The sequence below is a fragment of the Peromyscus californicus genome, unplaced genomic scaffold (assembly GCF_007827085.1).
Source record: "Peromyscus californicus insignis strain IS unplaced genomic scaffold, ASM782708v3 Scaffold_3__1_contigs__length_106647218, whole genome shotgun sequence".
Lineage (NCBI taxonomy): Eukaryota > Metazoa > Chordata > Mammalia > Rodentia > Cricetidae > Peromyscus > Peromyscus californicus.
In genome coordinates, this window is record NW_026294551.1 from 38,441,529 (window position 1) to 38,460,323 (window position 18,795).

The 18,795-nt window shown below is 47.2% G+C and overlaps 1 protein-coding gene across 6 annotated transcripts in view; it reads right to left on the minus strand.

Annotated features, from left to right (window-relative positions):
• Positions 1-7,827: 7,827 nt before the first annotated feature.
• Acaca (acetyl-CoA carboxylase alpha) overlaps positions 7,828-18,795 on the minus strand; it is a 272,460-nt gene continuing 261,492 nt past the window's right edge. For all 6 annotated transcript variants that reach the window (XM_052759693.1, XM_052759691.1, XM_052759690.1 and 3 more), the window contains 3 exons: positions 18,310-18,480; positions 11,308-11,444; positions 7,828-9,878 (listed from right to left, as the gene is read on the minus strand). In XM_052759693.1, coding sequence (XP_052615653.1) covers positions 9,755-9,878; positions 11,308-11,444; positions 18,310-18,480 — 432 coding nt within the window. In that variant the 3' untranslated portion in view covers positions 7,828-9,754. The remainder of the gene's footprint in view (positions 9,879-11,307; positions 11,445-18,309; positions 18,481-18,795) is intronic.

Genomic DNA, 18,795 nt, shown 5'->3' on the forward strand with positions numbered 1-18,795 from the left:
TGTTTGAAGCCAGCCTGGTCTACATAGTTCCAGGCAGCCAGGGCTACATAGTTTTGTTTTGTTTTGTTTATCTGAATTCTTTTTTGTTTTGGTTTTGGTGTTGCATGTAAGAAGGCTTTCTCTAACCCAGAGTCACAAACATGTTGATATTTTCAAGTCAGAGCTCTCACATTTATTATTTGTCTACCTGGTTTCTGAGACAGGGTCTTGCCATAGCTCAGAGTGGCCATGAGTCCAGGATCCCCCTGCTTGAGTCCCCTGAGTGCCAGGCTAACCTGGCTAGTTCTTCCCATGGATGTCTGCTCTCTGTCTTTGGTCCTGGTGTGGAAGTCTGAGAATATCGTTTTTGTGTATAGTATCCAATCATCGCAGACTATCTGCTGTTACATTTTCTTGAGTCTGACCATAAACATAAGATTCATAGACTCTATGGCTGTTTTATACCATGTCTGTTTTTGAATCCTGTAAATATCCATCAGAATTGTTTTGGCGGTCTGGTCCCTTGCATTTCCATAACATTTTAGGATAAATTTGTTAATTCTGTTTTGAAACAGGGTCTCTTACAGCCTAGGCTAACCTCAAACTTGCATGACTCCTGGTTTATGCTGGGGATCAAACCCAGGGCTTCATGCATGCCAGGCAAATACTTTACCTGCTGAGCTACATCCCCAGGCACCACATTTGTTGATTTCTATAAGGAAGCCTGCTGAGCTGGGCATGGGTACACACACCTTTCTGGGGAGGTTGAGGCAGAAGACTGCTTGAGCCCCTGCATTGAAAATATAATGAAAACCAAATAAAATCCACTGCTGTTTTATAGAGACTGAATTAGCCCTCCAGATCAGTCTGGGAGAACTGCCATCTTAACCCCAGGACGGGTTCACAAACGCAGATCCACTCTTCCTTTGTTTGTGTCTAGTTTCTCTCAGCAGTGTGATAATTTCTTGTGCACAAATCTCAGTCCTTTTGTGAAATTATTAAAATATCTGGTTTTGGTGCTGTCAGTGAAACTTAATTTTATCCATTGGTTTCTCCGTGCTAGCATACAGAGACACAGGTAAGAATCTTACTTATCTTGTGATTGTTTTATTTGAAACAAGGTCTCACTCACTATGCAGCCCGACTGGCCTGGAAATAGGTAGTGTAGGCTGGTCCTGAACTCGTGACAGTCCTCTAGCTTCAGCCTGCAAGTGCTGAGATGATTGGTGTGAGCCACCAAGCCTGGTACAACCTGAGTTTCGGGGTATTTTTCCTGATCTCTCGGCCTGTAGTTTTCCTTTAGGTCTCAAGCACCTTGATGTGGTAAGAGTGGGCACCCCGGCCTTGCTTCGTCTGCGGGGGCACTGCACTACCTCACAACGCACTTTCTCAGGATGAGGCCGTTCTCAGTTTGCTGGGAGTTGTGATGTGGATTGGTGCTGGGTTTCCAAACACATCTGCTGACACTACTCTGTGACCAGTGGGTTCTTGCTCCCCTTTATTGATGCGTGTTACATTGGTTTTGGATGTTGAGCTCATCTTGTACTCCTGGAACCGCTGGCTATGGGGCACACCTTAAAACAATTAACATTACTGGACTGTTTGTTCATATTTGCTAAGATTTTTGTGCTGTTTGAGACTGGCTGGCCTGAAACGCACAGACTTGTCTGCCTCTGCCTCCCAAGTGCTGGGGTAAAAGAATGCACCACCATGCCTGGACTGCCAACCATTTTGGTGCCAGTGTTCATGATGGATGGGTGCTTCCTATGGCTTTGGTATCAGGACACTGGCCTAATGGAATGAACCAGGTGTGCCCTCTTGTCCCTTGTCAAGGGAGGCAGATGCCTCTCTTTAGATCTGAACTCAGCATGTGTTCCTAGAAAGCTGACTTACAGTCCTTGCTGTGTGGACCCTGGGGCCCTTCCTGCTCTCACTTTATTTACTTCTATATTTGTGTGTGTGTGTGTGTGTGTGTGTGTGTAACACTTTGTTAACGGCCACCTGGCCAGACTGCACTCCCGGCCTACCGTGAAGAATGCTCCTGTGAACTCAGAGCACTGTCTGTCTCTACTTTCAGTTCTTGGGGTGATGTATATGGGAGTGGATCTCTGGATCATATGTACTGCGATTTAAAGGGCTTTTTTTTTTTTTTTTTTTTGAGGGAAGGGGGAGCTGAAGAGATGGCTCAGTGGATAAGCGTGCTTACTGCTCTTACAGAGGACCAGAGTCTGTTCCCAGCACTCAAGTTGGACAGTTCACGGCTGCTTGGGGCAGCAGCTCCAGGGGATCCAATGCTCTTTTCTGGCCTCCACAGGCACCTGAATATAAGTAGTATACATGTGGCAAGCACACACACATAAACAACAATGAGAAGGTTTTGGTGGAACTCCTCGCACAGCAGCAGACCATTTCCACATCTTGGCACAGTGCGGGGAGTTCCATCTTCATGTTCTTAGCTACACTCACTGTCACTTAACATCAGCCATCCTGATGTACTCGAGGTGGCATCCCGCTGTGGCTCTGTCATTCTTTATCAGGGATGCTGGCCATCATCAATATGCTTTTGGCCATCGTGTGTCTTCTTTGGAGAGGTGTCTAAGTACTTCGCTAATTTTAAAGTGGGCTTTGGTGCTGCTGAGTTGGGCTCTTTGTATATTTGAGATACCAACCCCTTCCCGGACATAAGATATGAATTTACGACTTGTGCTGTCATATCTGTGGTTGTCCTAAGGGGATCTAGCTGGCTAGAAATCAGCACAATGCTGGCAAGTCTGGAAGCCTGGTTCCAACGCAGTGGTCTATCTCCTTCCGCTTCTGCGTGAGTGTCGTGTAGATGACGTTATAAGCTATACATTTTAAAAACCTGCTTTTTCATGTATGGGGTGGTGGTGGCATGTGCCAGTGTACACGTGTGGTGGTCAGAAGACAACTCTCTGGAATTGGTTCTTCCCGCCCCCCATGTGGGTTTGGGGGATCAAACCTGGGTTGTCGGACTTGGTGGTAAGTCTACTTGCTGAGCCATCCTTCTGGTCCACTCTTCGATTTTTTGAGACAAGGTCTTATTGTGTAGCCCAGGTTGCTTTGAATTAATTTAGGATCTTCCTGGCCAGGCAACAACCACCGCACCTGGCCTAACTGTGGTTCCAGGAAAGAGAACACATACGACCTTTGTATGACCCATGGTCATTTCTCCTTCCTGCGGCCTCATCTCTTTGTAGACTTGAACTGCTACTTGAAATCATCTTTTTACCTGAATGACTGCCTGCCTGTAACAACTGAGGCTGCCCTGTATTTACCACCTTCTGCGGGGGTATCTTTACTTTACTTTCACTTGTTTTAAAGATAGTTTTGTTATCCTTATGGTCCTTTTTTTCTTTTTCTTTTTTTCCTTCAAGACAGGGTTTCTCTGTGTAGCCCTGGGTGTTCTGGAACTCGCTCTTGTTGACAAGACAGGCCTCAAACTCACAGAGATCTGCCTGCCGCCTCCTTCCAAGTGCTGGGATTAAATGTGTGTGCTACCACCGCCCAGCTTTTCTTCTTTAAAAATTATGTTTATTATTTTAAAACTTTTATGTGTGTGTGCCACGTGTATGCACCAGGTGCCTGTGGAGGCCAGAAGAGGGTATCAGACCCCCTGGCGCTTGAATTATAGACAGTTGTGATCTGCCCAGTGTGGGTGCTGAGAAGTGAACTCGGGTCCTCTGGAAGACCAGCAAGTGCTCACAGCTGAGCCATCTCTTCAGCCCCGTCCTCAGGATTCTCAGTTGCTTTTTTTTTCTTCTTCTTTTTTTCCACACAGTGTCAGTTCATTGCCTCCTGGTGACAGGGGGTGGGGCATCCTTTAGTCATTTGACTGTGTTTACTCCTCTTGGTGTGGCTGGAGCTTCCTGGCTATGGAAGTTAATGTTTATCTGGTTGGGTAGTTTTCTTCAGCTACCTTTCAGCCCCTTCCCTTCCTGTCTGGCTCTACTGGCATGCTCAGGGTTGCTGCATTAGGATTTCAGGCTGTTTAGTCTTTTATTCTTGTTTTCCCAGTTTTTCACATTGGATGGTTCTACTGCTGTTTACAGTTTACACATCTGCTTTTCAGTGTCTGTCCACATTCTAGCACATTTTAGTCTTTTTTGTTTGTAATAGGTTCTCTGTGAAGAGTCACAGAGCAGTGATCCTCCTGCCACTGCCTCCTGAGTGTTGGGACTGCAGGCATGTACCCAGCTATTCGGATGCCCTTTGAAAATATAATTTCTTTATTGAGATTCTCCATTGGCTAACTCATTGTCGCACACTTTAGGAGGTTTCCTTTCATTGATTCTGTGTGTGTGACCACGGACTGAACACAGCAGGGCCTTGTGTATGCTAAGCACATGCTATCACCGAGCCATATTCCCAGCCCTGATCACATATGTAATGGATGACCTGAGGTTTCTAAGTTTATCATTTTTGGTTAAGACCAGTTTTTTTTTTTTAAGATTTATTTATTTTTATTATGTATACAGTGTTCTCCCTGCACACTAGAAGAGGGCACCAGATCTCATTATAGATGGTTGTGAGCCACCATGTGGTTGCTGGGAATTGAACTCAGGACCTCTGGAAGAGCAGCCAGTGCTCTTAACCTCTGAGCCAGCTCTCCAGCCCTAAGGTCAGCTCTTCCCTAGCTCAGGCTGGCCTTGAATTTCCTATGTAAGGAAGGTAGCCTTGAACTCCCGATCTTCCTGCTCCTACCTCCCAAGCTGTGTTTCTTTCTTAGCAGCTAGGCTTAGTCTGTGGATTCTGTTTCCCATATGGCACAAAGGGAATGTTCCGACCCTCTTCCATTTTACAGAAAATTTGAAGCTGAGTTCCCTAAGTCACCTTGTGCCTGGTGGCCAGTCAATGATAAGGGCAGATATTCCCCGAGCCAGGTCCTCCTCTCTTGTCTATTGTGTGTTTCTATAAGGTGCACATTCAGTTTGCAAGTCAGGCCTGGCTTGTATTTGTGGAGGAGTCCCCTTGCATTTCCTTATGTGCTCAGTTATTCCAGGTAGATGTACGGAGAGCAGAGCAAGATCTCCCTGAGTGCCTCATTTCCCATTCTGACAATCTGGTTAGGCTGCTGGTCTGATGCCAGGATCATGAGGCCAGGCTCTCTGGGCACTGCTCTTCCCCACACATTCGCCAGTTACTACTGTTACGGCCAATGCCACTGGGCATGGAATGCTATTTAGACTTCAGCTTCTTCCAAGATCCCAGATCGGAATGTTTTTAGACCTTAATGAAATCACTGGGATCTCCTCATTCCTTTCTCTTGCATCTCAAGGAAAGCACGCCTTATTCCAGAAGGCCCTGAGCCCTTTGTGAAGGTAGCTGGCTCAGTGGCCAGCCTTCTGACGAGGCTGCATTGTTCTTCATTGCCACTTCTGCTTGGCATTCATGTCTACTTAATGCCCAGATGATCCCTGGACCAAAAGGGACAATTCCCTGACAGTGTTCTCGGAGTGATAATGGGTCCTTAGTCTTCTAAGAAACGGACAGGTAGGGCTGGTAAACTGGCTCAGTGGGTAAAGGTGCTTGCTTCCCACACAGCTCAATGACCTGTTTTTGGTCCCCTGAACCCACGCGTCCTCTACCCTCCACACATGCACGATGGCACACTTGTGTCTCCACTCACACACAGCATAATAACCGAAACAACTGCCCCGAGAACCTGCTAGTGACACCCAGCAATGGAGTCATAACTGATGTGACTTCTCAGGAAGCTGCTGTTATCCACACTGTGCAGGTGAGGTGTCGGGAGCTTTCCCGCGAATGGGAATGAGAGCTCGACTCAGGCAGGGTCTCGCTAAGGCCCGAGGCAGGCCCGGAACCTGCTGTGATCCTCTTGTTCCTGCCTCCAGAGCGCTGGGATTACAGGTGTGCGCCACCGTGGCCAGCTCTATCTGCGCTCTGTGAAGTGCTACCAAAGGGCCTTGGTAGTACAGCAGAATACTGTACAGCCTCTTCCTCTATCCAAGCCTGAGTGGTGTCAATCTCTCCTCATCTCTAGCAACCTTCCTGCTTACTCTAGAATAATCAAGTAATTCAGCCCCCCTGACTATGGTGTAGCCCATCTCCTTTTGGTTCCCACCTGGTGGAGCCCACTCCGGTTTCATGTCCTCCTAGGGAGGAAGTGCCATTACCCTCCTTTGTCACCACCTGCCGGCCATATCCTTTGGGAGACGCTTACTAAAGTACTACATTTATGAAGCTGTCCTAATACCATTACTTGTTAACTGCCTACTAGGGTTTCCAGCCACAAGGCAGCCAGTTATGTCCAGGATTAGAGAAACTCCAGTAGACACAAAGACAACTCATGTCTGAGGCACATGCATTCTTGGAATACAGAAAACAGCTGTTAGTCTACCATTATTTTCTGTACTACTTGTCCAGGGTGACCCTGCAACTCATGGATAATACATACAACAAGGAGGTGAGCTTGGCTCTAGATTTCATGGCACCCAGGACAGGGCTCCTTTCCTTCAACCAGGCCCTAGTCTAACCCTTCCCACAAGCTGACCCGCACTCAGTTATCAGAAGCATCTAAGAGCAGGAGCGCCGGCTTCATGACTGACACCTGCTTGCTTTGTCCACCAGCCTCCAGATGACTACTCTGCTCCCATGCAGCACCCCGTGGTGCTGAGTAACTGCAGACACCCACACTCCTTCTCTTTTCTGACAAGAGGCTTCGGCCCTCAGCTGTCTGTGCTACTCGTACTTATTTGGGCCTCAGAGCTCTTTGCCTCCCAGGGTAGATCAAGGGCAGCAGGAGCCTATCCCAGAAACATCCACCAGTACTGGCTGAGAACAGGGACGGATGAAAACCCACACCCTGGCCCTGGCTCTCAGCTGCTGACCCGGTTTTTGTGCTGACTCAGGATTCCTCGTTCACAGGGTACAGCTGCAGGCAGAGAAGCAGTTCTCACTGGATTCTGTATCCTTCTCCTACTTCTTGTTTTGAGATAGTCTCACATAGAGATCAGGGTGGCCTAGATCTCAGTCAGGTAACAATGCCCAGCTCAAGTCTCTCTTCTTGCTCCTCTTCCTAGAACACTGATTTAGGGTAGTTCAAGTTAGTATTATATCTTGATGTATTTCATAAAATATCACCCCCTGCTTTACAAACAAAACACCACCCCTAACCCAGAATTGAGTTTGATAATCAGCCAACCCCCCACTCCCCACCCCAAATCTTGCTTGCAATTCTTTTGGATGCTGCCTCCATTCCCCAGGGATAGAGAGCTTGTCCTGAGGAACTGGGTGGGGGAGGGTGTCAAAGGCACAATCATGTCTTTCCTAATCTTAGTGCTGGGAGTGCTGAGACTTCAGAACCCAGAAGGCCTAAACACCGGCCCCAAAATCTTCAAGGGTGGGGTGGTCCCAGAGCCCATGATGCCGAGGACACTGGAAATCCTGCATGCTGGCAGAGAGCTGAGTTTGGGATTTCAAGTATTTTCAGGCAGTTTTTCTCTGGGCTGGGACTCTGGAGCCAGTACCCATAAACAGGCCAAGTCCCTTCTTCCTGATGCCTTTCTTGTCCCTGTCCTAACCAATTCTCTTTTGGGGGAGTGCCTTACCAGGATTCCCACTCAGATCTCAGCAGTGAGAATTCTATAGGAATTCTCTATGGGAAAATGCCATTAAAGAACTGGTATTTAGCTGGAGGAATCTGGAGTACTGGTAGTGTTCTAAGACAGGGCAGGCCAAGGCCAGCTTTGGCAACTTCAGGAGACAAAAGCTAGTTGGTACTGGAGAGCTGAGGAGGGGCTCATCCCTGCTCTCAGTCCCCAATGAAAGTGGGTGGCTGGGCAATGGATTGAAATGACAAACGGCGGCTCTTCTACAAATGTGGAGGTTTATTTCAACAAAATGTGGAAAGAGTGCATTGGACTGAAGCCCCTTGCTCGTTGGCGTGTGTGTCCATCGAATTCTCACTGAAACGAGTGAAGGCTGCTTTGTGAACGAAGTGAACAGATAATATGGCAATCTCAGTTCAAGCAAGTCTGGGTCAATCCATCATTCATCTCCTCCCTCAGTAACCTTGCATGTGTAATGGGCTGTGGGACCATCAGAGTGCTCATGTGTTGTGGCTCTGACTTCTCCATCTAAAAAGCCCCTGTCCTGGGAGAGGGGTTATAAGCATAGCCCATCTCACCTCTGAAGAAATGCCAGGACAGGCCTCCGGGAGGGTAAAAACTTTCATACCACCAGTGGTGTGTGGGACTGGGTGTGCTGTAGCAAAGTGGAGGCTGGAGACAAATCCCATCCTTACCTATCAGGTAAGCAAAGAAGCAGGGCCAGGGAAGCTTCCTTCTGGACTGAGGATGCTCTCCACCTGCTCCTGCCTGCCTGTTCCTTCCACCACAGCTTGTGCGGGTGGGATGGCTTGCATCTAGTCCCCTAAATGTCCACTTGTGATGTGCAGCTGATGAGAATGTCCTCTGGAATATCTGCACAAGGTGTTCCTGAAGAGGAGGCCAGTTCTTTTTGTGGAATCCAGGGTTAAGGCTCAGACTGAAGTATTCATGCCAATGGTTTCTGTGGCATCTTAGGGATTTCCTCCTTGATCTCCAGCAAAAGATGCATTAGTCATATTGTAGGAATTGGATGCTATAGCTCTGACCATTTCCATTCTTGCTTTAGGAACACCAAGGCTGCTTTCTTGGATAAATGGGTTGTTAAGCTCTCCGGGCCACCCCTGAGGAGGCCCTGTTGCTGGCCATGGAGAGCCCAGAAAGTCTGGAAACACCAGCACCATGACTGAACTGTAAGGAATCTTAAGGGCAGGTGAATTCTTGTTCCCTGAAGCCTCCTCACACCAGGAAGGCCAGTTTCTGGTGCTGAAAGCACAGCTGTCATCAAGGTGGGTGACCTGCCGTACTTCTTGCCAGGAGTAGGGATGGGTAACTTTCTAGGCATGGCCCCACAGTGACAACCTTTCCAGTCCTCAGAAGAGACTTCTCCTGTCTTGGACTACTCTCCTTTTAGCTCACCACCTCAGGCTCCCACACTGCCTGCCTCCAGCCATCCACATACAGGCTAGGGCTCTTATGTACTGGCTTTTAGCTCCTGGGTAGTCAACTAGCCATATAGTGAGGCATAAGGTGGTGGCAGCTTGACCATCTCCTCAGGTGTGCTGAGAAGCCACTCAAGGTTGAGAGTGTTTCACCAGCAACAATGACTTGGTCTGTTTTTGAGCCCGCCTCTTAGATCATGGCTTTGCCCTCTTCTCTCATAAATAGGTATCTTGGTGTGGTTAGATGGGGACTGTTCCTCTCCTTGCCCGGTGTGTGCCAGGCTGTACATGGGGTAGTGATCGATGGACTTGAGTCTCCTCCTTCCTCAGCCCTAGCCCTCCCCTGCTGCCTGTGGCTGTGGCTCATGGGGCAGGGGCTGCAGACACTTGGACACTGTTCACACGGCCCTGTGCTGGGGCAGGCAGGACAGGAGGATAGTCCTGCTTTAGTCTAGTAAGACCTCATGGTACAGCATGTACCCTTCATTGCCTTCTCAGTTCTGTGCATGGAAAGAGGACCGTCATCACAGCTGGGCTAATAAATACTGAACTGGGTATATGTAACTGGGCTTTGTGATCCTAAGCCCAGGATGTCATGCAGAACCTGAAACACTCAAGGGGAAGCAAATGCCACTCTGACTCCAGTACCAGGCTTCTGATGCCTTCTCATTACAGTGGTTTCAGATGTAAGAGGCAGCCCTAGCTCTCTTCTCCAGAGACAGGGCAGGAATGGATGGGAAGTTTCTCCTACGTGGAAGGGGAATCCATGGTAGAGAGGATCCGTACAACTTCTGCTCTCTGAGTGGGTGAGATGTGCTGGGTCATGTGGACGATGGAATCCATGGCAACTTCTGGATTGGCCTGTACCAAGCTGGAGAGGAGATTAGAGATGGTGAGGCACAGATAGGGAGAGTGTCTCTACTGGGGTGCTTAGGAATTGCCTGACAGCGATGCTAACAAGGGCAGCTAAGCACACCACACTCAGCACCTCATGAGTTTTCCTTTGCTCAAACGTCCCTAGCAGCTAAGGAGTAGTATAAAATGAACCAGAAAATATTTTGCTATGTTACAGAATAAAGAGTAATTAAAAAATAAACCCCAGCCAGGCCTTTAATCCCAGTACTTGGGCAGCAGAGGCAGTTGGATCTCTGAGTATTTGAGGCCAGCCTGGTCTACACAGAGAAACCCTGTCTTGAAAAACCTAAATAAACCCCCAAAGCAAAAACAATGGGGATACACTGACAATGGTGCCTGAATGAAAGGCCCTTCCTAGACAGATATGTACTTATTTTGATACCAAATGTTCCAGAAATAAACTATAAAATAGCAGAAGTAGGAATTTCCTACTCTGCATCAATAATGTAGAAATGCATTGGGGAAGACAGGAACTCTTGCTTCCAGAGTTGAAGTGAGGATGTAATTGTGGAAGCAGAGTACAGATCATAGTGAAGACTCTTCAGGCAAGGTATCAGTGGATGTTCAGTCCAGAGAGAAGTACTGATGGGGAGGAAGGTAGTCTCCCTGGCCTGCCAGTGTCTTCCCACAGATTGGTTAGTGAGTAGCAGGGCAGAGGGGGCGATGACCAGTAATTATACAGTGGAGAAATAATCCAGGGACAGCTTGGCTAGGTGATAGAAATTAACATCCAGGGACAGATGAACTTTGGGTGACTTTCAGTGAGGTACTCTGTGATGGCCAGAATATCACATGTGTGATGATATGGTCATAATACAGAACTCAAATTGAACCACAAAGAAACATTAGACAACCTAAAAATGAGTGATGTTCTACAAATGGAAGACTGGGGCAAGGCGTGCTGGGGACACGAGAATGCTCTAGCACTGACCCACTCTCACAGGGAAAACTCTCCAGAGAAGCATTTAGTCAGGAACTTACTAAAGTTGATGGTTTTACTGTAACCACGCAGGAGAACTTCTGTCCTTAGAGCTGGCACCCATGTCAGTAAGGCAAACATTTAAATGACAGGAGAGTTACCAGCACCAGCTTCTCCTTTGCAGCTTTTCCCTAAGTAGTCTATTTCCAAATAGTTTTATGGACATCTCCCAAGGAGAGGTCAGTGTTCCTTCCTTTCAGAATCATCCCCTTGGTTTGAATAGCTGTACCTAGAGTATGAGTAAGAGTGTCCTGATTCAGCTGAGAGAGAGCTGGTGGTGGTCAACTATAGCAGTTCCAGACAGCAACCACAGGGATCAGGGCAACATTATCTCATAGTTTCTTATAAACTTGTTATTGTAAAGAAATTAGCCTTCTAGCCTCACGGACCCTGCTGGTGGCCTCACCTGCGGATTTGCTTGAGGACGTAGTCCCTGCTGATGTATTTGATGTTCTCCTCGATCACTGAGCGGACACCATCTTCCTCGGTCAGTTGCTTCTCCAGCCACTCCACCAGGTCCTTATTATTGTCCCAAACGTAAGCCTGCAAACAATCAAGTCTTGGTCAAATGCCAGGGGCTAGCCGGGACACCTGATTGTGCAGTATCTCAAAAGCTTTGGCATAAAAACATTGTTCACAATTTTCCTTTACTGTTCAGGTTGGAGGAGGAAGGGACAGGTTCCCAGCCAGGAGCTGCCTTCATCTCTCTCCCTTCCTTTGATCTTCAGACACTCACATGGGAGGGAGGTCTGTCCTATGAAGCTCTGGCATCTACTGTTCCACAACAGTAGGTCTTCGAGGAGCAGGGTATTTAAGAGTGTGACTGGGAGGGAAAGGTGTATGTGGCTGTTTCTTTTTGGAGGAGCTGAAACACTGATCCTGAAGTGCAATTCCAGTCCCAGCAAGATGTGGCAGACAAGGCTCTGCACTGTGCCTTGGCCCTCCAGCTGGGCAAGCCTCCTGTGGCTGAACCACTTCTTTTAAGAACACATGGGAGCAAGGCTTAGAGGACAACACACAATACAACATGGATACTGATATGGAGGATGTCTTGTTGCTACAGTATTACCACCAAGCCAGAAACCCACCCCACTTTATTAGTTATGAGAGCACTGCAGAGGGTCAAGAAGTCTGCAGCCCCGAGAGTCTCGACAGCCCACCTCTCGCCTCCTTTCTTTCAAGATCATTTAGCTGAGTATTTCTGAGGCAGCTGACTACATAATAATTCAGGAGTGTGTTAGAAGCCTAATAGCCTTCTCCTTGCTCTCTTCTCTCATTTCTTTACAAATCATTTAGGAATCGTTTTGTTAATGGTTTCCGGAAAACCAAGTACCACCATTAGGGCTCATTCATATTTATGTCATTTTGTTTGGGTAATTAAACACAAAGCTCGTCATTTAAAGGTGCGCTATCCTTTTCTGTTATCACTAACGAAGTCAAAGTCAGAATGACAATGAGTTTGGCGCTGTAATTTAATAGGTGGGCACTGTAGGGACTCTGAGGCTTGTGTTGTGGCTTCAGGAAATCCAGATACAAGCAATGGCACAAAAGCCACGGCTGTAACCTCAGGACCTGCACAGTGTGGAGTGAATGTTCACAACAGAAGCACCCAGCATCAGGAGACTGGGCTGTCTTCTCACAGATTTCATGCTTTTAAAATTACCATTTATTGCTAGGTGTGGCGGCTCACACTTTTTATCCTAGCACCTGTAAGGCTGAGGCAGGAGGGTAGGGAATTCAAGGCTAGCTTGGGCTACACTAAGTTATGGACTAGGCAAGGGTACAGAGTGAGACCCTGTCTCACAAAAGCAACCAACCAAACCATGGTTTCCTCCCTCCCTCCCCTGACTTAGCGGGCTGTGCTTGGCTGTTTACTATGCTGGATCACAGGTTCCTAGGACTAAGGGTCAGCAGTCTGTGTACCTCCTTTCCTGGCTCCAGATTTGCCCACCTTGGGCATCTCTGAGAGAGATCAGCTCTCCCTCACAGAACAATCTGGGAACTACCCACCTCCATGTTTCACTTGGGAGTAACTCCTCTCTGAGGGTCTGCAACAGAGAAGCGCTTTTGCTCCTTAGGAAAGCTGTGGCAGGCCCTGCTGACAATGAAGTGCCTAGCTCATGTGGTCCAGTTGATAGCTGGACCCCAGATGAATGAACACACCTGGACTCCAGCCACTGCCACCTTGATAAACTTGGCCATTTTCACTGTTGGTGATTAAGAGTTCTCTGTGGCTGGAGGACTTCACAGCTTCCCCAACTTAGGAGGATTTGGTGGAGAGAGGTGCAAAAATAAAACAATGGCAGCTTCTTGAGCTTCAGAAGGAAACCAAACAAAACCCAACCAGATTCACTCAGGAGTCCCAAAGCCTTTAGTTTAGGAGAATATTTAATACTCTTATTAATCATTTTTAATCCGTTTGCTTTTAATTAAGAAACAGCATGATGCTTTGCTATCAACATATGCCAGGGAGCAGATTAATTGTGGCTTAAGATAACTCTCCTTGATTGGTGTAATGTATTAGCTAACGAGATGCTGGCTTCTAACGATGCTCACACACTGCACTGGAGAAAGGCAGCGACCCTCTAGAGTAAACACTGCTGCCTTCCCTCCTGCAGCCACAAGCCACAGTAGGTGTTGAAACATTTAAAACAGTTCCCAGGCAGAATGACAGCAACACATCCCAAGTTTTTAGATGCTTAAAAACATGGAACCCTGCATATGAAACATGCTGCTTATTCAGAACACAAATGGATGATGCCACCAAGCATGAAGCCCACAGTACATAAAGACAGGACTCTTGAGTTCTAACCAACTAATTTTAGCAAAAAGAAACAAACTTTTGTACACACAATGCTGTTTTCTCTCAATCTATCTGGGAGGGCTTACCATGTTCTGAGCTATTCTCTTCTACTTGGAAAAAGCAAGCTGCCTTCTAGGACAGCCGTGAAACTTACCATTCTAGCCATGAAGAAGGGCATTCCAAGGGGAAAGTCATTATCACCTTCTTCCTTAGAATTATAAAAATGTAGCTATCTACCTTCCTAGGATTCCAGAGTGGAATTTAAACAAGTGTGAAATGCTGGGCTGCTAGCCTCATGACAGCCCTGGGCCCACGTCACCTGCCTGACATCCCAGCCAGAGCATCTTAATATCAATAAAGTATCAACAATTAAACACCACAACACTGGCTTGTCTTACAATACACGTTCACCAGACACACTCTCTTTCTGCATCAATGGATAAGTATCTCAGGCACCACTCAACCTCACTAATTATGTGTAATAATTAGTCTAGCTTACAAAATCTAAATGACCTGTTTGAAAGGTTCATTTCTAATGCACTGGACAGCTGTTAAGCTCTCTCTAAGCAATGGTAGTACAGGGCCAGGGAGTGACTAGGGCACAGCCTGGTGGCTGTTAACCCCGACTACCACGCCTACAAATGACTTCACCTTGTGGGTTGCTTAGAGATGCTTAGGAGCCATCTGACCTGGTGTGTGTGGAGGGGTTTTGGGATGGTAAGGGTAGACATATACATCCTAAAGAGGAAGACTGCTTTCAATATATGTTTCTAAGGTTATGACCTTCCAAAGCCTAAGATGCAATATGATTTCTTTCAGAGTCTTTGAAGTACAACACCAAAAGACCATGTGAACAGTGGCTTGCTAGATGTCATGGCTGGGCCAGACAATTCTTGCCTATTTTCCCCTTACCTCATCCCTCCCTGATACACCCAACCATCTGTGGGTAGCTTGAGGCAGTGGAGACCTCATCAACAGTGCTCTTTCTCTCTGACCCTCATTCCATTTGGAAATCCAGAACAAGTGGGTGGGTAACTGGACGATCAGAATGGATTAGGGCACTAAGCTCTGGGGACACTAGTGTGAGTCGGGCAGCCCATCCAGGATGAGTCAGTTCACCTTGCCTCTGACTTTGCTTACTGCTTTCTCTCTCTCCCCTGTCCCCATGCCCCGTCCCCCTCCTGTCTCACCATGTATTCCTGGCTAATCTGCACTCATAGAGGTCATATCTTTGAGTTCCGGGATTAAAGGTATGCTCTACCATGCCTGGCTGCCATTTAACATATATGCCTTACCTTTGACATTTAAACCCACTGAATCCTGTGACACCATAAACACCCCCATTTTATACACAAGGGAATGGAGGCTCAAATAATGTGTCTAAGCAAATGGATGCAAGGCTGGGGAACCTCTTTTTGTGTGAGTTTGTGAGATCCCAAAAACCCACATTTTTTTTTCAGTGTTCCATATAAAGTCTTGTTTGTTTTTTGAAGCAGGGTTTCTCTGTGTAGCCCTGGTTGTCCTGGAACTCGGTGCTCTGTAGACCAGGCTGGCCTCAAGTGCTGGGATTACAGGTGCATGGAACCACTGCTTGGCTCCACGCAACGTCTTAATGTGATTTCTCCTGTCAGACTCTGCAGGCAGAGAACCAATCAGCCTGTTGGGAAAACTGCATACTTCAAATTGTGGAGCTAGAAATTAAGATAAAAATCATCCCCGTGAAGCAGGCATGTGCCATGTTTGCACAACCAAATTCAATCCACAGTTCTTGGAACTTTTTCTTCAGGGAGTTGTAGTGATGCTGCTGCTTTTGCCCACAGTGAAACTCTGAGCCATAAACCCAACTCCTTCCTGCAACAAGACTGCCCAGTGGGGCTAAGTGCAATCCTAGAACTCACGGGACGGAGGTCTCTAAGGGGAACAGACGATTCGTATTGCTCAATTTTCCATCTTAAAATCTTTTTCCAGGATCAAGAAAACGAAATCTCTGGGGGCAAAACAATATAAAGCATGGCTAATAAATGCCTGTCACTACATGACTTCTTTACCAATAACTCAAGACAACTTTACTAGTCTTTGCATTTGAGGGAACCAGCATATGAAATCTGTCACTATTTGAAGACTCCGCCATACACAGAGTGTTTTCAGCTGTTTCTTAACATCAGGCAGCTTCTCTAGCAGCCCTTCAGGAACAACACTGCAGCACTTTCTTGTCTCAAGGACGCTGCAGATTTTATCACCTATCCCACACTCGGGTCCTGCTGAGCCTGCAGAAAGAGGCAGGAGGTTTCAAAGCCACATGTCCTGACTTCACAGGATCACTTGTCCTTCCTTTCTCTTCTGCCTGTCCCCTGAGATGAGAGCCCATGGGAAAGGCAATCTTCTGTAAACACAGGCAAGGGAAATAGTATCAACTGTTAGGGATCACTGGTATTCTGTGTGCAGACAGCCTCTTCCTGAGCTGTGAGCCTCAAGTGTCTTCTGCACTCAATCCAGCCAGGAGCCTGTGCACATACAGCTCCCCACTGATGAGAGCTAGCAATGGCCTGTTTCTTTAGACACACTGCCCCCTGGGAGGCTGCCACTAAGGAGCAAGTGAGGGGACCTATCTATTCACTTCATGCTTGGAGGGAAGCTATTCCTTCTCCTCATCCTTGTGCCCACCGAGGCTGTGCACGTCCATTAGTGACTAATGTGGTAGGGAGGCGTACGGGCCACACACACACACACACACACACACACACACACACACACACACACTCCATTTACCTAGCCGACCACTCTTAACTGAGAACAACCTCTTATTTTACACTTGCATGACTTTCAATGCCAACTTCCACTGGAAGCTGCCAGTAGCCACTGACAAAATTGTCTCACTCAATTATGATGCCACAGACTGACCTTAACCTGAACCAAATGTCGGAGAATGTCCCACTTCCCTGCTGCACATCTGAAATATTTATCCAAGCAGCTTTTCAGTCATAAAGAAACAGGCAGACTTAACACAAAGGTGGATCTCAGAACACTCTGCATCACTGGCTTTAAAACTGACGGTGAGTCTTACAGCTCCTCGATGAGAAAAGTTGTTAGCAAAGACTCCAGGTAGCATTTTCGAGGAGACTGGAGTGACCCTCTGTAGGACAAGGCACTTCATGCCACCACCAACCAGCCACTCTCCATCAATATCCAACAATCACCAAAGATTTTGATCACAGGTAATATATTATAAAATATATTTGTTTAATATAGCCTGGTAAAATAGGACCAGCAAGATGGCTCAGCAGTTAAAAGCACTTGCTGTCAAGTCTGAAGTCCTGAGTTTGATCCCAGGAACCCACTTGGTAGAAGAACAGAACCAATTCCTTCAAGTCGCCCTATGACTTTTACATGTGAACTGTGGCATGCCTGGGCTTATACACAAAACAAACGTTTTTAAAAAATGTATATAGTAACTACTAAAAAAGACTAATCTTTCTCCTGGGGAACTAATTCAGGAGTGCACACATGCCATACAAGCGCTCTTTCCTGAGCTACCCACATCTGCCCCTAATTTTTCTTAGTAAAAAATGTATAGACACAAAGATTTCGGCTTTTCCTTTCCCTGTTTCCTGGAGACCGTTTTGTGAAATCCAGGGACGAATGCCAACCTCAGGCCTGCCCTGTCTGTAATTCCAAGGCAAGAGCACCAGGAACGATGTCTTGATAGGGCCACTGCCATAAGGCATGAGTCCCTTCCATGAGATCACCCTCAGACAACGCCAGGTGCATTCCCACATGCAGGCCAGGCATTTCCTTCCAGCTCAGATGTGAAACTAAAGTTATAGTCTTAGCATCCCAAGCACACACGCTTGTGTGTGTGTGTGTGTGTGTGTGTATAATCATCACATCTACTAGGCTTCCTGAGGAGTGTAACTCGGCTGCTTAGTGTAACTCGGCTGCTTACAACCACTCAGCATTTTCCAGACAGTGCAGACTCCTCTGCAGCTTATGCAGTTGGGTTTCTACCTGGGCACCCATTCTTCTGAGCCATCCTGCTGTATTTATGTGTCTCTAGACACATGCTGCCTTTGCTAGCATACCTTGGAACAGACAGTTGCTTCAGCCTGGAGCATTCTTTCTACCCCTGCCCCACCAACCCAACTTTTTCTTCTGGTTTATTAAGTCTCTGTTGAGACATCCCTTCCTCTAGAAATCTCACTCTTCCTTCCTCAAAATTGGGCGTCTACTCTGTGCAATATGACTCTGCTCTTTGTTGGGTTTAATATCAGCCTTGCTGCTGTGTAGGACAAAAAAAAGCTCTCTGTGGGCAGGAATACTGTCTCTTACTGCTAAGCCCCCAGGGTCTAGCTCAGTGTCTGGCATGTTGTAAGTGTACAAAATGGTTTGCTGAATGACTCTATGGGCTGCAGATAGGCCTTTCTCGCTTTTCTAACATGATATCATAGCATGTTATTTGGCTGTAATTTGACATAATAGGAGAGGGTTTGGGTTTTAGGTTCCTCATACTCCCTGCCCCGAAGGCCTGAAGACTCTTAACTGACAGCCTCTTGAACTCTCATGGGTGGCTGTACAGCATGAAGGTTTGTTGGGAGGTGCTTCACCTACCTTCACTGTGCCTTCCACTTCTACAAACCAGCGTCTCAACATGGCCTGGATCTGGCCGTCAGTCAGCTCAGGGTTGGCATTGTGGATTTTCTTCTTAACCAGGTCCTCCAGCAGGAGGCGCCTCAGCCGCCAGTAGAAGAAGGTACGGGATGTTTTCCAATCTAAGATGTCCTAGACTCACAGAAGAACATATAGGAATTAGTGCAGTCACTCCAGCACTAGCCCTCAATCTGAAGCAACCCCACAGGCATAAAAAGCCACTCTCCCTAGAGACCCCAAAGCTGGCCTAAACTCCCTGCACCTCCAGTACATCCCTACAAACCACAGAACACTGTACACAGCCAGCAGTCTGGCAAATGCTATCCCACACATGACCGTAGTTCTGAAGACAAGACTGAGTTCCCAGGTAACTAGAAAGGGAAGAATCTGTTCTGAGCAGACAGCTCAACTTTCATGCAGATCAAAGGTGAATTAGCTGTCACCATA